Source organism: Myotis brandtii, unplaced genomic scaffold (genome assembly GCF_000412655.1).
Source record: "Myotis brandtii unplaced genomic scaffold, ASM41265v1 scaffold637, whole genome shotgun sequence".
NCBI classification, from domain to species: Eukaryota; Metazoa; Chordata; class Mammalia; order Chiroptera; family Vespertilionidae; genus Myotis; species Myotis brandtii.
This window is the reverse complement of record NW_005370439.1, coordinates 129,700-150,713: the sequence shown is the minus strand read 5'-3', so window position 1 is coordinate 150,713 and position 21,014 is coordinate 129,700. Positions and strand designations below refer to the sequence as shown.

The 21,014-nt window shown below is 40.6% G+C and overlaps 3 protein-coding genes across 3 annotated transcripts; all 3 read left to right on the top strand.

Moving 5' to 3' along the window:
- The first annotated feature begins 4,985 nt into the window (after positions 1–4,985).
- LOC102251866 (hemoglobin subunit epsilon-2) lies at positions 4,986–6,414 on the top strand. Its single transcript, XM_005880401.1, has 3 exons — positions 4,986–5,077; positions 5,190–5,412; positions 6,286–6,414. Exons 1-3 carry the CDS (start codon positions 4,986–4,988, stop codon positions 6,412–6,414), a joined length of 444 nt encoding a protein of 147 aa, XP_005880463.1.
- A 6,776-nt stretch (positions 6,415–13,190) lies between these two features.
- Positions 13,191–14,674, top strand: LOC102251564 (hemoglobin subunit beta). The gene is made up of 3 exons (XM_005880400.2): positions 13,191–13,348; positions 13,448–13,670; positions 14,420–14,674. The coding sequence occupies exons 1-3, from the start codon at positions 13,257–13,259 to the stop codon at positions 14,546–14,548; spliced, it is 444 nt and encodes a 147-aa protein (XP_005880462.1). The 5' UTR covers positions 13,191–13,256; the 3' UTR covers positions 14,549–14,674.
- A 3,752-nt stretch (positions 14,675–18,426) lies between these two features.
- On the top strand, positions 18,427–20,020 carry LOC102251274 (hemoglobin subunit beta). Its single transcript, XM_005880399.2, has 3 exons — positions 18,427–18,583; positions 18,683–18,905; positions 19,766–20,020. The coding sequence occupies exons 1-3, from the start codon at positions 18,492–18,494 to the stop codon at positions 19,892–19,894; spliced, it is 444 nt and encodes a 147-aa protein (XP_005880461.1). The 5' UTR covers positions 18,427–18,491; the 3' UTR covers positions 19,895–20,020.
- Positions 20,021–21,014: the final 994 nt, after the last annotated feature.

Sequence of the window (21,014 nt, the reverse complement as noted above, 5' to 3'; positions counted from 1 at the left end):
TTGAATGAATGCTTGAGAATACATGAGAATGAATGTTTGAAAAACATGGATGTCTCTTGTAAAGAAATAACTTATAAGGTGAGGACTTATGCAATGTCAGAAGCAATGACATGGAGAAAATGGGAAGATCAGGCAGTTATAGACAAGAAGAAATTTTGGAAGGTATTGCCTCAAAAATATAAGATAAAAGCAAGAGTTACAGATGATTTTTGATTCATTGGGTTCTGGAATAATGGGGAGATTATTTGCAGACATAAGGGTTCTTAAGAATTCATTAGTTTGAGGAGGAGTAAGTAAGATTCACACTACCTGATAAGTTAGAGGATAAACTAATTTGAAGGTAGAGGTACCCTGCATTAAAAATTCACAGGTAACTTTTTAATCTGCTCTTTCATATGATTATCAAGTCTGGCTGCAGGGGCAAATAAGCCAGATTTCCAAAGCTTCAACCACCATACTTTAGCAAGGGGTCAATGGATTTCCCTCTGTGCTCAAGATTGTCTCTTTTTTTCCTCCACTTCACTGATCTCTGATCTTAAAGAGAATTCTCTGGGTTTTGCCTCAAATTCTTATCTGTCTTTCACATGAAGTCTTCCCCATTTCCCCAAGAACAGATAACAGCTTCACAACTGTGTCAAGTAGACTGACAGGATTACTTCTCTAATAGCAGAAATTCAGCTCTAATGTGTTGGGTTGAGCTTAAAATTTTAGAGCACTCTGTAAATACACATGGAAGTAGATTTTTTAAGGGTTATTTTGTAAAGGATTTATTTCAGAGAAAAACAAACAAAGCAGCTTCCTGGAGCTCTAAATACAGGAGTAACAGACTCTGAAGGAAAATATCAAATGAACCAGTTCCTCTTCCATTGGAAGTGTTTGTTTACTGTTTCTAATAGTTTTTGTTGGAGCCATGAAATATACCACACAAAAGGCTAAAAATGAGATGATCTTAAAAGATGCAGAAAAAGCATTTGCTAAGATACCACATCCATTTATGATTTTAAAAATTTGCCAAAATGGGTAGAAAAGGAAAGTAATTCAACACAATAAAGATCATATGTGACAAACTTTTAACTAATGTCAGACTGAATGGTGAAAAACTGAAAGCTCTTCCTCTGAGATCAGGAACAAGACAGAGATATCTGCTTTCACCACTCTTACTCAACATAGTCCTGGAAATCCTAGCTAGAGCAGTCAGGCAAGAGAAATAAATAAAAGGCACCCAAATTGGGAATGAAGTACAAGTGTTACTTTTTGCAGATTACATAATTCTTTATATAAAAAAGCTCTAAAGACTCCATTATGCAACCTCATAATTTGCATTTGATTTGATCTGCAGTTCTTTGTTTCAAAGAGTTAGATTTCCAAAGCTTCAGAACCTCTGATGAGATAATATCTGAGATGATACATCACTCACAGAGGGGAGGAAAATTAGTAGAAACTCCGACTCTGTCACGTTGTAAGTGTGTCCTTTCAAAAACTGCAGTGAATCAGAGATAAGCTTACTTAAAGTGCAATGAGGTCCCTGGTATGACTGTGTGGACTACTAGTCAAAGAAAAAAAACACACCTCTGTTTTAGAGCTGTTTGGCATGCACACAGGAGAAAGCAAAGAGGTGCTTCCTGATGTTAGTTCTTATTCTAAGACCAGTTGAAAAGTGGACTAAGCAAGAAACAACATTATTTTTCAAATGATAGCAGTAATAGTGGTAGTAGTGATGATAATAATTATAATAATAATAATGAATGTTCTGCTAAGAATTCTTCTGTAATTGTCTTCAGTTCTATTTTAATCATGAGCTATTAAGTGTGAGAATCCCAGGGATTATATGTTGAGCTGTGAATGTGTGTGTGAGTGTGTGTGTGTTATTTTAACAAGAAAAAAAAAACAGGGCCATAAAATATATATACACTTGGGAATTCTTCAAGTTAAAGATATAGGAAAGTTCTGATGGGAGAAATGGGTATGAGGGCAAGAACTCCTCAGAACCAAACAATTATATGGGCCCGAGTAAAGATTTCAGGGTAGGCAAGGGATCTGGATAGAGGCAGATTACCAATGTGGGGATCTGGAAGAAAAAAATGAACTGAGGTGTTAAGATGGTAAGGTCCAGGATATATTTTTAATTCCTTTCTGCTTATGGAAACACATTTTCTAAAAGCCACTGGTTTGTTATAAGCCCTTATGAGGATAGATTAGAATGGGAGGGGTTGGAGGTCAGAGGAAGGGATGACTCTTTTCAAAGTCAACTCCAAAGAACTGCTCCTGGGCTTTATTAAAAACTTTATGGTGTAAGTGGTGAAGCTGTCTCAACAAACTGATTGCATTGCCACTAGGAGAGAAAGAGTGTCCAAGTGTATACATTGGCTGTAGCATTACGAGGAAGAGAGGTCCTTTAAACTGTTCATAGAGATGGGGCTTTATGTGGGGAAATGAAATAGAAAGAGCTCAGATAAGCACTGTGAGAGCAAAAGGAAAATGAAAGAAATTGCACAGAATAGTTAGAAAGGACAGATCTCAGGGGTATTTGTATAACTAGATGATAATACCTGTTATAGGCAATAGTGCAAAGTGGTGGACAGGAATGTTTAGAAAGATGAGTCTTCCTGTGCTGAGTAGATTAGAGACCATACTAATATCAGGTTTACAAATCTCTACCAATTTCTCATGCCTTAGAGTATAATATCCACTCTAACCTGTGCCCATCTCTCCATCCTTGCTTCCTCCAACTCTTCCCTCAATGTATTTTACTCCGACCTTGTAATGCCTTTCTCTAAATGAAATTCCAAGTTTTTTTTCTTTCTTGTTTTTTTTCTTACTTCTTTCTTTCATTTTTTTTTCTCTCCAGCCTCAGAGATTTTCACTTGCTCTTCCTGCTCCCAGGAACTTGTTTCTCTAAACTACTTACACCTGGCTTAATCTTGTCATTAAGGACTCACTTTGGATATGTTTAGGACATCTTTCCTTATATTATTTTTCTGTAGTCACTTGCTACCATGCCATCAGATGCCTTTTTTGCCTGTCATAAAACACCATCTGAAATTCTTTATTCATTTACTTGTTTAATTATTAGTGTCAGTCTTCTCTGCCCACTAGAATGTGAGTGTCCTGGGACTTGACCAACTGTTTTGTTCTCCCAAGATTTCCAGTGTTGAAAAAACACCTGGCATGATTAAACCTCAATAAATATTTGATTTTTTTAAATAAAAGATGAGTGATTGGAAAATATTAGGTGTTTGTGATGATGATATAGCATTGATATGATAAACATTTAGATGACAGATGGAGCGGGGAGATGGGAATATATTGGAAGTGTGGAACAGCAATGAGCAAGAAAGAATCAAAAAGTCTGTGTAAGTGATTGTCTAAAGTGGGTGAAAGAAAAGCAGGAGTTAGAGGTAACTGCCAGAATCACTGTCTGGTTTTCTGGAAAGACAGGAGGAGGCTACTCACCAGCATTCAGAGTTGCAGGTGCCCCTGAGTCTGAGGGATTTCAGTGCACATACACTGTTGGAGGTGAGCATTAGCACCGGTAGAGAGAAAATACCCTGAGCCAGGCCTTTGGCCCAAGCCCACAACTAAGTAAAAGTCCTTGCAGTGGTCAAAGTTTGCATTTCTTTCTTTTCATTTGCCTCTTCTCTTGAAACAAATCTTTTTGGGATTGATTCAAACTCTTTTTTTTATATCTCTGTTCCAAAGTACTCATATCAATAGAGCTTGGCACTGAGAGATCACAGATAATCAAGGTTGTCATGGTAAACTAGCTTTTGGCCTTAGTAATTCTTTTCCACATTTCACACTGAGTCTTTTCCAAGCTGAAGTGATGAAAGTCTATTACTATATCAAGTGAACAGAAAGGATTTCTATTGTAAAAACAAAACTTCAGCGCTAATATATTGGGTTGAACTCTGTAAAAACACATGTATAGGTTTTCTTTGTTTGTTTGTAAGATTAATATTGGAGAAAAAAAAACAAGCCTAGAACTCAAAATGTGTGAGCAATAAACTCTGAGAGAAAAACAGCAAAATAAGCCTTTGCCTCTCCCACTGGAAGACCCAAAAATGCTTGTTTGACATACATGAGAACAAAGTACCTTAAATCATGGCAGCAGTAGTGTGTGGCATACTGTCATTGAAGATTGCCTCTGCCTGATTGATATGAGAAAAAGTTAAACACACAAATGTGTGTGGATCCCAGCATATGCTAGGAGCAAATCCCTTAATCCATAAGCCACTTCCATGGAGTCCTCTAATGTGCTATTCTTTGAACACAGGAGCCTCCATAACCCCCAACACTTGATTGTGTATGTTCTGACACAAATGAGTAGATACATGGTATAGGCCAGATACACTTGTCCATAGAATCAGAGTGAAATAAATTTGCACAGACAAGTGCATATATTATTAATAGAACCAAACAACAATAGGAAAATGTTCAATTCTTCTCTAAATTATCCAGTTCTGACCTGTCCTGTTTCTAAACTGATGCTGGATTAGGGCTGTTCTGTTTACAAGAACTATAAAAATATGAACCTTATCTAAGCTTTAGAAAAATTGGTAATCTACTTGAACTGTGGCTTATTCCATACCCTAGGTGGACAACAGAATGTCTTGCAAACACCTGACACAATGTCCAACAGATTTCTAATTCTTACCATTCCTAATTTTAGTCAGGCCTCATGGTCAGCCTAGAGGTCACCAGGGATAGTGGTGGTGGGGAGCTTGAGATATGAGTTGCATAGTAGAAGCAGGGGAAAGAACAGCAGAATTCCTCTGATAGAGCGACCTAACACTATCAGTGACACAAATGTCCACCTTCCCTTGTCCCCACCCCTGGTGACAATGCACCCTTGACCAATAGTCTCATTTCATTGGAAGAATCAAGGGGCTGGGGGCCAAAGATGAGGAATAAAAGGCCAGACAGAGAAGCAGCAGTACAGACTTGCTTCTGGCTCATCTGTGATCAATAGAAAGCTCCAAGACACCATGGTGCATTTTACTGCTGAGGAGAAGGCTGCTGTTGCTAGCCTTTGGGCCAAGGTGAATGTAGAGGTGGCTGGAGGTGAGGTCCTGGGAAGGTAAGTACTGGAAATGAGAAAAGAGGCAGAAAGTGTTTCTGAAAGAAAAATTGATCAGGTCTCTTAAATATTCTGACTTCCCATCTCGTCTATGACTGTGTTCATCCCATAGGCTTCTAGTTGTCTACCCCTGGACTCAGAGGTTCTTTGACACTTTTGGCAACTTATCCTCTGAAACTGCGATAATGGGCAACCCCAAGGTCAGGGCCCATGGCAAGAAGGTGCTGACCTCCTTCGGAAATGCTGTTAAGCATATGGATGACCTCAAGAGCACCTATTCTCAGCTGAGTGAGCTGCACTGTGACAGACTGCATGTGGATCCTGAGAACTTCAAGGTGAGTTCTGAGCATGCTTGTATTTTGTTCTTTTGTCTTAGTTATTTGTGTCATGCATATATTAGGAAACATAGGCATTTAAGTCTTATCCTATATAGGTAATTGTAGAAATAAATATTTCAGGAAAGAGTTAGATTTTGGTAGTTAAGTAGTTTTAAAAGTAAGACCAAATAAAGTAATGACTATGACTAGGAGAGACCACTGGTCTGATATTTCAAAAAAAACGATGCATTGTTGTGAAGAGCAGCGGCCAAAACTCAGCTAAATGTTTTTGGCTTAGAAAATACAAATTGAGCCAGGTAGAAAGCATCTTGCCTTGGTTAATTTAAATTTTCTATAAATATGGATGATTATATCGCTGCATGGTTCTTGATGATAGAACCAGAACTAAGTAGGGCAAAGTGAGAGCAATCTTTTCAATGGATGGCTGTGTTCCTTCCCACTTCCCCTATTAGCAGTGATGAAATGCTGTTGTATACACAGCACAGCATTCTTTGTCATATAATTACGCAAATAATTTACATATATGTAATATCTGGGGACTTAGATCGCTCATATTGAGACACCTTGCAGCACTATAATCATACTTTAATAAAAAAGAAAGATACTCTGAAGGAAAGAAGCATTTCATAGCAATATCATAGCAATGTTCTAGAGTGATGAACTGGCAGGACAAATAAGAGAAGCATTAAACCCAATAGCAGTACACAATTGGGAACTGAAGCCAACATCAAGCCCATAATGATGCACTTGTGTGGGATCATGACCCTTAAAGTTGCTCAAACTCTTATCAGAAAGGAAATGGGTACTGTCTATATTTTGGTCTTCTGTTTACAATATGCTAATTTCTTTTTATCCCCAATCTCTCCCCAGCTCCTAGGCAATATGATATTGATTGTCTTGGCAACACAGTTCGGCAGGGAGTTTACCCCCCAGATGCAGGCTGCCTGGCAGAAGCTGACAACTGCTGTGGCTAATGCTCTGGCCTACAAGTACCACTGAGTCACCTGTCCAACTCTGTGAGTGCCTACCAGAAGGTCCTGTATTCCAAGAGTCCACCTCCTGAAAAATGGGATCAATGCCTTTTCCTCTAGACTTAACTCCTATATGATAAAAATAAAATAAAAATTATGCCTTATAAAGAATATCCTTGTCTTTTCTTTCTGTTTGTCTTTTATGTTGATTCAGCTAAAATAAAGCACTCTTATGATAATGAGAGTATTAGATTGGTAGTTTGGGGATAATAGAGAAGAAACTCTTATGAGGCTCTACAAGATAAGAGTGGCTCCAATGGAGCAGTTACTTCTAGGAATGAAAGTAGGTTCTTGAACTGGACAATGTCTTTAGAAAAAGGAAGATAATAAAGGTACTCTTAAGACATACAATGCAATAGTTGATTGTGAGTAGGGCATGCTAGGACTTAGTATGGGTCCCATATATGCTATCCTAATATATAAAATGCCAGGGGCAGTCACGACCAAAACAGCCAGATGGACGACCCAACAGCAGACTGTGTGGGGCAACCAGGCCAGCAGTGGGGGGTTAGTGAGGGACAACCAAACGACCCAACAGCAGGCTGCATGGGGCCACCAGGCCAGCAGGGGGTGCAGTTGGGGGCAACCAAGCTGGCAGGGGGCAGTTGGGGGTGACCAGGTCTGTAGGGGGGGCAGTGAGGGACAACCAGGCTAGTAAGGGGGGCAATTAGGGGTGACAAGGCCAGCAGAGGGGGGCAGTTGGGGATGACCAGGCTGGCAGATGGGGCAGTAAGGGGCGACCAGACCTGTGGGGGGGGGGGGGGGAGGGCAGTTAGGGGCAAATTTCATGCACCAGGGCTCTAGTTATTTGTATAAATTAATAATAGAACTCTTTTTAAGCTATTGTTCATTTCCATTTAACATAAGAAACATTTTTATCAATTGTAATGCAGTGAAGTTGGAGCTTCACACAGACCCAGTCAAGAGCCATGTTATAAAGGAGAGGGACATAAAAATATGGAATTTGTGGAAAACTGATCCACATGTGGTTATATTATTTAAAACATAGCACCTATCTTGAGCATAGCCATCAGTGTTTGCTGTGATTATAGTGAAGTGATAGGTAGAAGAATGAACTTGCAAACACAATGAAACTAAGAAAAAATAAGTAAGGAACCATTGTAGCAAATATTCCATAGAACTTAATACATAGTAAAATAAAGAATGGAGAAGTCACAAATGAAAGCCAGGTTTCCTGTCTGGTGAATGAAAAGAAGAAAATCTATTGACAAAACAGAAAATGCCTATAAGTCTCTTGGTTGGATCTGGCTCTGAGCACAACAACTTTTGTAGAAATCACTTCAAATTCCTGTACCCTAAAGGAGTTCATCTCCATCAAACAAAAAGTATATGAAATGTTAAAGGGTCTTATTGAAAAGAAGAGGAAGAAGAAGAAGAAGAAGAAGAAGAAGAAGAAGAAATCAAAAAACATGAACAATAAAATGGCAATTAATACATATCTATCAACAATTGAATCTACTAACAAAATGAACAAGTAAAATAGATACAGAGACATTTTTGTTGGCTGCTAAATAGAAGGGAGGTTGGGGGCCTAAAAAGGTGAAGGGATTGAGAAGTACAAATTGGAGAGAAGAACCAAGATGACAGCATAGGTGAATGCCTGTACTTTCTGCCTCCCACAACCACATAAAAATTACAACTAAAATACAGAACAACTATCATCCAGAACCACGGAAGTCTGGCTGAGTGGAAGGACTACAACTAGAGAGGTAAAGAAGAAAGCACACTGAGACTGGTAGGAGGTGCAGAGGTGCAGAATGGGCTGGTCTGGCACCCAGGTGTGTGCTTTTTTAATCTCAAGGGAGGCTGCCAGAGGAGTGAGGGGTCCCAGCCCTACACCAGACGCCCAGCCCAGGGTCCCAGAGATGGGGAAAGAAGGCCCTACAGGCAATAAGAAATACGGACTGTAAAAACCAGAGCGGATTGGGGCTCAGTGACACACAGACTGCTGGAAACCCAGCTGCTCCTCTTAAAAGGCCAGCACCACGAACTGAATTTATAAGCTCCTGCTTGCTCTCAGCTCTAGTGCCAGACGAGGCTCTGGGGGACCCAGACACATACGGGAGAAACTGGACTGTCTGGCATTGGGGCAGGAACTCGGGGGCAGCTTCCTTCCAGATGGAGGTGCTCCCAGCAGTCATTGTTCCCATGCTGGGACCTCCTTGGTGCTGGGCTGACTGGTAGCCATTTCTTTTTGCTCTGCTCTGGTGATTCCCTGAGACTCCGCCCCACCCAATTTACAACACCACCCAAGCTGTGCACAGTGGCTTTTGCATATGAATGACCTATACTTTCTCAGTCTAAAACCTGTCAAACAAGTTGCAGCTGGGTCAGGGATCGCCAAACCTATCAATAAAAGGCCCAAGGCCAGCACCAGCACCAGCCTGCCTTGCTTCACAGATGGGCCTCTTCTGGGCACTTCCAAACCTGATACAAAGAGAAGGAATCTTTAGATCTCTCTGTAGCTCCTGCTGGGTGGCCCCAGGCAGTGGCTGACTTGGCACCTCCCTGGAAACCCAAGAGCCAGTGTACCCAGTGGTCAGTGTGAGACCATACCAGATTTCAACTCTTCATATCCATAAGTGACACACTCAAGGAGCAGACTCAGTGAGCACCAAAGCCCCACGAAGCAAGTTCTGGTCCATAAAGGTGTCTCCTGCACAGCAGCTCTCCCACTGTAGTCGAGCTGGTCCCCACAGCCAATTGGCCTGGAGGTCAATTCCTCCCAGTGACACCAACAGCAATCAAGGCTCAACTACAACAAAACTGCACACAGCTCACAAACGGGTGCACCAAGAGTGTTCACCTCAGATGACTGGGGAGGCTGAGCCACTGGGCCCTATAGGACACCTACTACACAGTCTCTATCAACTCAAGGAGACTTAGCAGCTACCCAATACGTACATAGAAACAAACACAGGGAAGCAGCCAAAATTCGGAGACAAAGAAACATGTCAAAGTGATGAATAGCAAGAACCTACAACCAAGATTCCTCTACACAGAAAAGCTATCATTTAGAATTGAAGGTCAGATAAAGAGCTTCACAGAGAAGAAAAAGCTAAAGGAGTTCATCACCACCAAACCAGTATTATATGAAATGCTGAAGGGTATTCTTTAAGAAGAGGAAGAAAAAGAAAAAGGTAAAGATAAAAAATTATGAACAATAAAGTGATGACAAATACATATCTATCAACAAGTGAATCTAAAAATCCAATGAATAAAAAATCTGATGAACAGAATAAACTGGTGAATGGAATAGAATCAGGGGTATGGAAATGAAACAGACTAATGATTCTCAGAGGGAAGGGGGTGTGGGGGGGTGCAAGAAGATATTAGACAAAGATCTTATATGCATGTATGCATTACCTATGGACACAAACAATAGGGTGGTAAGGGCCTGGGGTGGGGTGGAAACTGGGTAGAGGGGAGCGATGGGGGAAAAAAGAGGGACATCTGTAATAATCTCAACAATAAAGATTAATGAGGGAGGAGGAGGAGGAGGAGGAGGAGGAGGAGGAGGAGGAGGAGGAGGAGGAGGAGGAGGAGGAGGAGGAGGAGGAGGAGGAGGAGGAGGAGGAGGAGGAGGAGGAGGAGGAGGAGGAGGAGGAGGAGGAGGAGGAGGAGGAGGAGGAGGAGGAGGAGGAGGAGGAGGAGGAGGAGGAGGAGGAGGAGGAGGAGGAGGAGGAGGAGGAGGAGGAGGAGGAGGAGGAGGAGGAGGAGGAGGAGGGAAATTGGTTGTTACAGAATAGTTATAGGGATGCAAAGTATAGCATAGGATATATAGTCAATAATATTCTAATAACTAGGCATGGTGTTGGATGGGTGTGGGATTTATTGGGATGATCACGTATTAAGTTATATAATGTCTGGTCACTGGGGAGTATAAACATTATTTTTAATTTAAAAATTCCTGTACCCAGGTCCTTGGCATAGAAGTGAAGATTCAGGGCTTTTGGGTATAATGAATAAAGATCAAATTACATCCCCATTGACTTGCAAAGTATTATTTAAAATTTCTTGGTTTGTAAAATGTGATAATGGTTCTAATTTCACAAATACATTCCAAGTTCTCAAGGAGGTATTTATAGGCTGCATTGTCTGTCATTTTTGAAAGGTAGTGGTGATGGTTTATACCAGGAGTGGGGAACATCTGGCCTGCAGGCCATATAAGGCCCCAGAAATCATTTGGTCTGGCCCTGCCAAACATTAAGGGCAAGTTAAATAAATGTTTGACCAAATGTAGCAGGCTAATTTTTAAGTTAGTAATTTTGTTTGGCCCACAAATGGTATTATAACTACCCAAATGTCCCTAGGCAGAAAAAAAAAAAGTTCCCCACCCTTGATTTATACGATGTATTATGATGTGTGCCTCTGTGCCCTGTTTCACTGTGTATTCTTAACCTGATTGTATTTTATCTGAGCTCAAGACCCATAAATCTAACTATGTGCTTCACATCCAATTTTGGATTGTTCCGGAGCACATCAAATATAGTATGTCATGTCCAAGACTGAACCCCTGATCTCTTGCTAACTTATTCCTGCTAACTTAGCCTTCTTCTTTCGTACCTCACTTCAGCAACTAATACATCATTCATTGCTTAAGCCTAAAAATACAGATGACATTTTTTACTTCCCTCCTTTACTACAATACCATCCTATTTGTCTCTTACTTATTCTACCCCTAAAATCCATTTATACACTGAAGCCAGAATAATTTTTTTGTTTTGTTTTGTTTGTAATCCTCACCTGAGGATAAGTTTTGCATTGATTTGAGAGAAAGAGAGAGAGGGGAGCGGGGGGGGGGGGGGGGGGGGGGGGGGAGAGAGAAAGATGGAGAGAGGGAGAGAGAAATGTGAGAGAGAAACATAGATTGATTGCCTCCCATACTTGCTCTGACCAGGGACAGAACCTACAACCTGGGCATGTGCCCTGACCGGAATCAAACACCTGATCCCTCATATGAATGGGATGATGCTCTAACCAACTAAGCCACACCAGCCATGGCCAGAATTATTCTTAAAAAATACAAATCAAATCATGCCACCCCCTTCCTTGAAATTTTCAAACTTTTTTTTCCCAGCTTAAGGTTAAAGAAAAATGTTCTGTAACTGAATTTAAAGATCATTTATGGCTCCTCTGTACCCTTCTATCATATAGTCCTCTCCCCTTATGATCTGAATTATAGTCACACTGTTCACATTTTTATATAAAAATCATGTAGTTTGAATTATTGTGTGGTTACTTTTAAACATTTTTAAAAATATATATTTTTATTGATTTCAGAGAAGAAAGGAAAGGGGGAGAGAGATAGAAATATCAATGATGAGAGAGAATCATTGACCAGCTCCCTCCTGCACACCCACTACAGGGTACTGAGCCCACAACCCAGGCATGTGCCCTGACTGGGAATTGAACTGTGACCTCTTGGTTCATAGGTCAATGTTCAACCACTGAGATACTCCATCCAGACTTTATATTATTTTCTCTTCTTTTTACCTTTAATTTCATTCTCTTCCTTTGAATTGGTTTCTTCCTTCCTCCTTTCTACCTGCTTTCCATTTTATTTTTCTTTGAGAGCATAGCTGGAGAAATTTCTCCACTGGAATTTCTTTCCCTGACCCCTATCAGGCTTCAGGCTTAATCTGGCTGAATAAGGTAAATCTTTCCTTTCCTTTCTTTTCAATTTATCTGCATTCTTACTTTAGTCAGATCATAAGTATTTTTAAAATATATATTTTTATTGATTTCAGAGAAGAAGGGAGAGGGAGAGAGAGATAGAAACATCAATGATGAGAGAGAATCATTGATTGGATGCCTCCTATATGCCCTTCACTGGGGATGGAACCTGCAACCCAGGCATGTGCCCTGACCAATAATCAAACTGTGACCTCCTGGTTCATAGGTTGATGCTCAACCACTTAGCCAAGCCAGCTGGCAGATCAACATTTTAAACAATTATGTTCTAGGTATCAGATATTTTTCTTTATTAGATTTCCTCCATTATAATTTATGCTCCCAAATCTATTTCAGTAGTTGGTAGAGAAACAATGTTTATTATTTTTCATTATTCTAATGGGCATTCATTTGAAGGAAGAAATGGAAAAAATAGTGTTTTAACTGTATTTACCCAAGTAGCAGGAAAAAGGCAAATTAAAATTATGGCAAAATATTTATCCATTTCACCCACTTGGAAATATCTCTAGAGACAAAGAAAAGCTCCATAAAGAGTCTACTTGATTAAATTTTTGCTTTCTAGGACTTAATTTTCTTATCTACAAAATGAAATAACTGGATAAATTAAACACTAAGATACACCTCACCATATCAGATTAAAATGTTTATTCATGAATGAGGCTAGGAGTATATTTGTAGAACCAACTGCCAAAGGAGATGAGGTTAGGAGATGAGTATAGGGTAAGAGTCAAGATACAAAAGACTTAGAAGGCCAGGTGAAGGGAATTGAGAATGAATATTCCCACATATTCTCACAAACCAGTGAAAGTCTGAGTATCCTGGACTAATCTGCTCAAAGGAGCTGGGAGGTGCCTAGAGAGAGGGCTGCGGGTCTAAAGCAGACTCCCAAGCCAGTGCCAGAACTGGCAAGGACAGGCATAACTGTCATCATTGAGTCCTCACTCTGCAGAACCACACCCTGGCCTGGGCCAATCTGCTCACAGGAGCTGGGAGGGCAGGGGCCAGGGCTGGACATAAAAGAAGAGCAGGGTTAGCTGGTGCTTACACTTGCTTCTGACACAACCGTGTTCACTAGCAACTACACAAACAGCCACCATGGTGCATCTGACTGCTGATGAGAAGGCCGCTGTCTCTGGCCTGTGGGGCAAGGTGAATGTGGATGAAGTTGGTGGTGAGGCCCTGGGCAGGTAGGTATCCAGGCATAAGGAGAGTGAGTGGAAGCTGGGTGTGTGAGTTTCTGACAGGCACTCACTCCCTCTGTCCTCTGTGCTGCATTCACCCCTCAGGCTGCTGGTGGTCTACCCCTGGACTCAGAGGTTCTTCACCTCCTTTGGGGACCTGTCCAATGCCGCTGCTGTGATGGGCAATAGTAAGGTGAAGGCCCATGGCAAGAAAGTGCTGAACTCCTTCGGCGAGGGTCTGAAGAATCTCGACAACCTGAAGGGCACCTTTGCTAGCCTGAGTGAACTGCATTGTGACAAGCTGCACGTGGATCCTGAGAACTTCAAGGTGAGTCTAGGAGATGTTCTACTTTTTGCTTTTCACTTTCTAGGCTTTCTCTTTGGTTCTTCACCTACCCGTTCTTCCAGGTTCCTTTTAACCTTACCATATTTCATTATTTAATGCTTTTCAAAATGTATATAGTTTTATATTTTTTTTCTTTCAATATAATACTCTTTTCTGTCTCACAAACTTTTTTTTTATCAAGCTGCTTCTCTAATGTCTTATTCTTTCACCTCTTTCTTTTTTCCCACCCAATTTTCCTTCTCCCTAGCCAGTACTCAAATTATATATATTAACTTTCACCTGCTGCCTCTACATTTAGAAAATTCCTCCATAAGGGGGATGAAAAGACTCATCTCTCCTCAAAGTGGAGAGATGACTTTTACTGTTATTCTAGAAGCTATAAATAAATAATTTTAAAATTGAAAAATAGTCTGAACTTTACAGCATCCATACTCAATGGAAAGGAAAAGAAAGTCAATATTTTAGGATGAAAAGACCAGAAGTAGGAAGTAGGGCAGCATAGTTGCTGCAGACAGTACATCATCTCACTAATTAATCAGTTATTAATGTATATAATATTTATCATAAATATATGCATTTATTTATATATAGACATGCAAATATTTACTCATTTATGCTGGTAAGGATAACCTGAGGATCAACTTGGGCTTAAGTGTAGGCAGGAAAAAATTATTGTTGGCCCACTTTCCCCAAAGCCAAGCTACTAATCATTGTATATGTCTTCCTCACAGCTCCTGGGCAACGTGCTGGTGGTTGTTCTGGCTCGCCACTTTGGCAAAGAATTTACCCCTCAGGTGCAGGGTGCCTTCCAGAAGCTGGCACTTGGTGTGGCCACTGCCCTGGCTCACAAGTACCACTGAGTCCTGGCCTGTGTCCTGGTGACCTTTGGAAAACTCTCTTTCTCCAGATTCTGATTTCTTAACTTGGGGAAGTAATGCCCATTCTCAAGAGTCTGGCTTCTGCCTAATAAAGAACTTTCAGCTCAACTTCTTGATTCATTTCACTTATTTTATTATTATTATTTTTTCCTCTGGGGGTATAGGGACATCCATGAGGATCTATGTATAGGGAGCTCTTGTGTCTTATACAAGGAGGTCAAGGGAAATGAGAAAAGGAAGGGGACCACACACAATCATTAAAAGCTGACACTTCTACCTCCAAAGCATAGGACTTTCCAAAGAGTTCTGAAATATGGAGAAGATTCCTGCATTGCAGGGGCTCTATGGGGGACCTCAAACCTAAGATATGGCCTTCAGGCTAATGCTCTGATCCATTTCCTACAACTACTCAAAATATGATATGCTCAATTAGAGACATAATGCATGCTCAAGACACTTAAGTTTTCCTTTTTACTACGTTCCTTGCCTGCACATTGTAGCCCCTAACACTAGACTCCATCAGGTGTTCTTGCTCTAAGAAATAACCTACTTTTTTCACTTGTCTCAGAACACCTCCAAAACTAGTCCCCATACCTCCTTCAGACACAGTTTAATGCTTGGATATCACTTGTGACCATTTTTGACACTGGCTTCAATGAACTTTATAAAATTGCCTAAGGGAATCTTTTCAACCCCCTCCACATTTTTCACATTTCTTATCCATCACACTAATTTTCTATGCTGTATAAACATTTCTGCCTATTTAGTACTATCCCACATGAGTACTGTGCTTAAAGTTCCTCTATAGGCAGTGAAGAAATATTTATTAAATGAAATCAATCAATTAGTAGGTAATTATTCCTTGTGTTAGAACTCCTGGGACCAATAGACCAATAGACCAATGCACAGAGTTCCTTGGGTGTTAATGATACAATATAAAATGCGGAAGCATTTAGGAAAGTAAAGCACTGATCAGACATTTGTTTTCTAATCATAGCTAGTAAGATATCTCTGAAGGATTTCTAGAACTTTCTAACTTGTACACATTTCCTTAATTCTATATAATTTCTTGTTAATTAATTTTAGACTTGACTACCTGAAATAGACCCTTTTGCTTCCTTTTGTATGAAAGTGTTTTCATAATTACTGTGGGTATATTATCAGGATATAGACAACATATTACAGTTTATGGTTTTACCACTATATTTTGAATTGCCTGAGGGCAGAAGTTTTTATATTTTTTTTATTTTTCTTCTCAGGTCATTGTACATGGTGGACACTTAGAACTGTTTATATCTGCATAGGATATTTAACAACCATGGACTCAGAGACACCCAGAAGGTGCTAGGGAGATTATTTCCACATCCTTCATCACAGAAAAGTTCTTGTAAGAATCAGATATGCCGAGAGAAAGAGACTTTCAGAGAAATTGAAAAAGAGTAAGAGAAATTGTGGGTGTCATAGTCTCGAAAGGAGTAAAGAAAGTATCCTTCTTTCCTCCAAATGATTATGAAAAGAACAAAAATACAAAAAGGCTTACTATACTCTTTGTTCCTTCAACTCTGGAACTAACCAATGAATCAAGACAAGAGATTGGGCCTAAAAGTTCCAATACTGAAATTAAAAATGTGTCTTAAAAATGAGTTAAACTACCATATTCCTAAACTATTCTGTGTTTATGTTCTTTGTTTCTATGAATTGTGCTCTTTCTGGAGTACCAGTATTTTCACTTCATTTCATTTTTGAGAGGATGCCAAACAGAAGTAACCAAGAGATTGTGCATGTGGAAGAAAAAAGCAAAAAATAACTGTGCTTGTCTGAGGAAAATAGAGATTAGATTGCCAAGATGGTCTTCTTGGGGAATTTAGAATTGAACACTAGAGCATGCACAAAATGTTCTAGTTGAGTGCAATTTTTTAAACAAATGAAAAAAACACCCATGCACCTCTGGATGAGTGTCATGATTCTCTTGAAGGAAGTTTATACTTACCCTCTTAGTCATACTCAGACTAGGCCCATTCTGGTACAAAACATTAGGAATTAGGTTAACTTGACAGAATGGAGTAAAGGAAAAAAGCTTCTGTTTTGGAGGGGTGTGTGTGTGTGTGTGTGTGTGTGTGTGTGGTTAGTGCTCAGTGGGTATGGAGTCAAAGTAAAGCAGACATCCTGAGGTACCTCTTCCCAGGATAGACTGAAGCTCACAACAGTGACAATGGGGCTAAGAAGCTTCCCAGAACCTTTCAATGCTGATCTGTATTTGAGCCTGGGGCTTTGAACATAGCCACATTTATTATTATTTATACATTCTCAATTTTGTCTGGTATGTCCCTGAGCTTTTGATGTCTTATTATAACTTGCAGCCTTGTCCTTGCAGGGTTTTGGGTAATAAAAGGAAAAGTCTGTTTTACTCTTCAGTCATTTGAAGTAGAAATAGTGAGAGAAAGCAGCAACTTCTGTCCTGAAACCAGGAAGACAGTGGCAGCAGCCACTGCTGGTACAAGAGTGACCCTTAGATCATTTATGGCCAAAGAAGATTTAAGAAAGACTTCTGTTACATATGTGTTGCCAGTGATCGCAAAGGAAAGAGAAAGGTGATTCTATACCTCAGGGCACCTGAATCAGGAGAAGAATCTAAGGTAGGAGACACATGGACATAGGAAGTAGTGATGATTAAAATTAGGGAAAATAATTATCAGGCCCTCGGGGAACCCAAAGGTCCTGTACCCAGCTCAGAACTACTTGCTAATTTAGGCCTTTTCATTGTATCTTTTAATAACAGGTAGAAGAAATTTACACTTTCTTTCCTAGCCTGAGAAGTTAACAGAATTTATTACATGAGAAAAAAGAGCTCCAGGGGTTATATGGGTGGGGCAGGGCATGGGTATTAGAAAAGCTGTAGAGATAAAAGAGTAAATTTTAGTAAAAGAAGGTTTAAACAAATAAAACATGGGTGATGAATTTGCATCAGAGAAATGATTATACACACAGAATGCTTAGTGGCCTAAGGAAAAAATAACAGCCACTAAGGCAGGAATGCCTTTCCACTTTCCCACCCCTTCTTTTAAGTCACAGAACACTTCTCTATTCTCTCAGATTCTGGTATTTTCTTTCCCAGTTCAGTCCAGGAAGAAAAAATTTACGTGTCCCTGGTTAGTATTTTAACACATTGTTCCCTTCAGTGTTACTGACAATTTGGGGTTGTAATTGATTTTTTACTTATCCGTATGTCTTACAACATTGAGAGACCTCTAAGTTTCTATCTGTGGATCCCCAAATCTAATAGGGCAACTATTTCACAGAACATTCCTGATTTATATTTATTTTACTTTTTAATCATCATTTTTATTTGGTTATATGAGTTTTTTTAAATGAACAAAGTAGATATTTTCTTGCCATGAGGATATGATCCAAACCAAGTAAAGAAAGATATACTTAGAACTGGGGCAAAGGTATCATCCATGCTGTCCTTATAAATATGTGTATCCTGAAGACAGGAGTGAACCATCCATATACCCTTAAGTTGAATTTTCTGGACCTCAGATTCTTCATTTGTCAAATAAGAAAACTGAGGAGGTGAACTCTAAGACATTACCAGGCTGTGATTCTAGAAATCATATAAGCAAATTTTTTAAGGAGGGTGATTTTAAGTAGCAATTTGTACTCCTGGATGGGACTTTGAGATGCCTAGAGAGGGCTGCGGGTCTAAAGCAGACTCCCAAGCCAGTGCCAGAACTGGCAAGGACAGGCATAACTGTCATCATTGAGTCCTCACTCTGCAGAACCACACCCTGGCCTGGGCCAATCTGCTCACAGGAGCTGGGAGGGCAGGGGCCAGGGCTGGACATAAAAGAAGAGCAGGGTTAGCTGGTGCTTACACTTGCTTCTGACACAACCGTGTTCACTAGCAACTACACAAACAGCCACCATGGTGCATCTGACTGCTGATGAGAAGGCCGCTGTCTCTGGCCTGTGGGGCAAGGTGAATGTGGATGAAGTTGGTGGTGAGGCCCTGGGCAGGTAGGTATCCAGGCATAAGGAGAGTGAGTGGAAGCTGGGTGTGTGAGTTTCTGACAGGCACTCACTCCCTCTGTCCTCTGTGCTGCATTCACCCCTCAGGCTGCTGGTGGTCTACCCCTGGACTCAGAGGTTCTTCACCTCCTTTGGGGACCTGTCCAATGCCGCTGCTGTGATGGGCAATAGTAAGGTGAAGGCCCATGGCAAGAAAGTGCTGAACTCCTTCGGCGAGGGTCTGAAGAATCTCGACAACCTGAAGGGCACCTTTGCTAGCCTGAGTGAACTGCATTGTGACAAGCTGCACGTGGATCCTGAGAACTTCAAGGTGAGTCTAGGAGATGTTCTACTTTTTGCTTTTCACTTTCTAGGCTTTCTCTTTGGTTCTTCACCTATCCGTTCTTCCAGGTTCCTTTTAACCTTATCATATTTCATTATTTAATGCCTTTCAAAATGTATATAGTTTTATATACATCCCTAAGGACTACACAGAACCATTTAGTTTCTTGTGCCTTCTTTGCTCACAACTATTGCTTCCTCTTTTTATTCTCGTTCTTTTTTTCTTTTCTTTTCATTTTCTGCAATGTCTTCTCTTTATTTTTGAAGTAAACTGTTTATTTTGAGTGTTTAATTTTTACAAAATAATACTCCACTTAAAATAACCTATACTCTCTCTCCTTTATGTCTTCTTTTCAAATGTGCTATTACTTCTTTGAATGGTTCTAAAGAATAATAGTGTCCTGGCCAGTTTGGCTCAGTGATAGATCATTGGCCTGTAGACTGAAGGGTCCTGGGTTTGATTCTGGTCCAGGGCACATGCCTGGGTTGTGGACTTGACCCCCTGTGGGAGGCGTGCAGGAGGCAGCCAATGGATGGTTCTCTATCATCATTGGTGTTTCTCTCTCTCTCTCTCTCTCTCTCTCATCCTTCCTCTCTGAAATCAATAAAAATATATTTAAAAAGAATAAAAGTGATAACTTAAGTTCTGGGGTAAGACAGAAAGGGAAGAATGTTATCAAGTAAAAATTCAGCCTGATGTGGATGGATTTGCATCAATAGTAACATCAGAGATCCTACTATCTTTCTGCTTATATTTGAAAAACACAGCTTGGAAAGAGGCTGGAATATTCTAAGTCCAAGCTGGTCCATCTGCTAACCATGACCATGCCTCTTGTGTCTTCCTCACAGCTCCTGGGCAACGTGCTGGTGATTGTGCTGGCTCGCCACTTTGGCAAGGAATTCACCCCCCAGGTGCAGGGTGCCTTCCAGAAGCTGGCACTTGGTGTGGCCACTGCCCTGGCTCACAAATACCACTGAGCTCCTTTTCCTGTTTTCCGGAAAAGGTGCCTTTCGCCCCAGAGCCCAACAGCTGCACATGGGAATTCTATGAAGGGCTTTGAGCATCTGGCTTCTGCCTAATAAAAAGCATTTATTCTCATTGAACTGGTGTTTTTTAATTATGTCTGCCTCTCTCACTCAGATGGGCACATCGGAGGGCAAGGCATTTAAAACATAAAGAAATGAGGGGCTAGGTCAGCGGTCAGGAAAGTATGTCTATATCCTGGATTCCATGAAAAGAGAGGTTGTAAACACTTAACATGTGTCCTCAGAGGAAAGGCAGGGGAGGATGGGTGGGAAGAGATCAACCAATGAACCTGTATGCATGTATGCATAACCCATGGACAAAGACAATGGGGGTGGTGAAGGCCTGGGGGTGAGGGGGGATGGAAGTGGGCTGGAAGAGGTTAATGGGGGGAAAAGGAGGACCTATGTAATACTTTCAACAATAAAGATTAAAAAATAATAAAATAGTTAATATGTGGGAAGCAGACCCTGCTGTTTTTTTCTTTTTGTTTCAGAAAAGCATTCAAGTTAAAGATTAATTTGGGGGTTAGAATTTTGCTATGTTTCATTTATATTATTTTTTAGCCTTGCTTATAAATGTCTTCAGTTGTCCAGAATGTCACAGCCCCAATCCACTAAATTCTTCTGCCTAGAGATACTCTTGTTCCTCTAATTTTTTTTTACATGTTTTGCTGTTCCCATTGCTCTTCCTCCCCATCACTGTTATGCTAGTTCCCTCATCACCTTATACAGATCTGCTTACGGGACAGGAAGCTGGGGAAGGGCATTTCACTGCCTCTGCCCTGGAGCCTTTCACAGTCTGTATTTGGAAGAGGGGCCTGCTAATATTGTGAAAAAGATAGGACTGAGGGACTTTTCTGGCTTGATATTCCCTAAATCCTGTCACAGGCTTACACCAAAGGAATCCCAGTCTCTTCAGGATGCTTTTGCATTCATATCCAAGAATTGACTGGAGGTCTCTTCTCTTCCTTATCTTACCGCTGATGGCTGCTCTACCGGTGTAGTCATTAGCATAGTGTTATCATCAGCAGCACACCCTATGTTATTTCCTCATTCAATAGCCCCTTAGATG

What these genes read in the sequence shown, in the direction of transcription:
- LOC102251866 (XM_005880401.1), top strand. Translation starts at nt 4,986, where the DNA reads ATGGTGCATTTTACTGCTGAGGAGAAGGCTGCTGTTGCTAGCCTTTGG. An exon ending in GGAGGTGAGGTCCTGGGAAG is followed by an intron (nt 5,078 to 5,189) that starts GTAAGTACTGGA and finishes TTCATCCCATAG; the next exon opens with GCTTCTAGTTGTCTACCCCT. An exon ending in TGGATCCTGAGAACTTCAAG is followed by an intron (nt 5,413 to 6,285) that starts GTGAGTTCTGAG and finishes ATCTCTCCCCAG; the next exon opens with CTCCTAGGCAATATGATATT.
- LOC102251274 (XM_005880399.2), top strand. Translation starts at nt 18,492, where the DNA reads ATGGTGCATCTGACTGCTGATGAGAAGGCCGCTGTCTCTGGCCTGTGG. An exon ending in GGTGGTGAGGCCCTGGGCAG is followed by an intron (nt 18,584 to 18,682) that starts GTAGGTATCCAG and finishes TTCACCCCTCAG; the next exon opens with GCTGCTGGTGGTCTACCCCT. An exon ending in TGGATCCTGAGAACTTCAAG is followed by an intron (nt 18,906 to 19,765) that starts GTGAGTCTAGGA and finishes TCTTCCTCACAG; the next exon opens with CTCCTGGGCAACGTGCTGGT.
- LOC102251564 (XM_005880400.2), top strand. Translation starts at nt 13,257, where the DNA reads ATGGTGCATCTGACTGCTGATGAGAAGGCCGCTGTCTCTGGCCTGTGG. An exon ending in GGTGGTGAGGCCCTGGGCAG is followed by an intron (nt 13,349 to 13,447) that starts GTAGGTATCCAG and finishes TTCACCCCTCAG; the next exon opens with GCTGCTGGTGGTCTACCCCT. An exon ending in TGGATCCTGAGAACTTCAAG is followed by an intron (nt 13,671 to 14,419) that starts GTGAGTCTAGGA and finishes TCTTCCTCACAG; the next exon opens with CTCCTGGGCAACGTGCTGGT.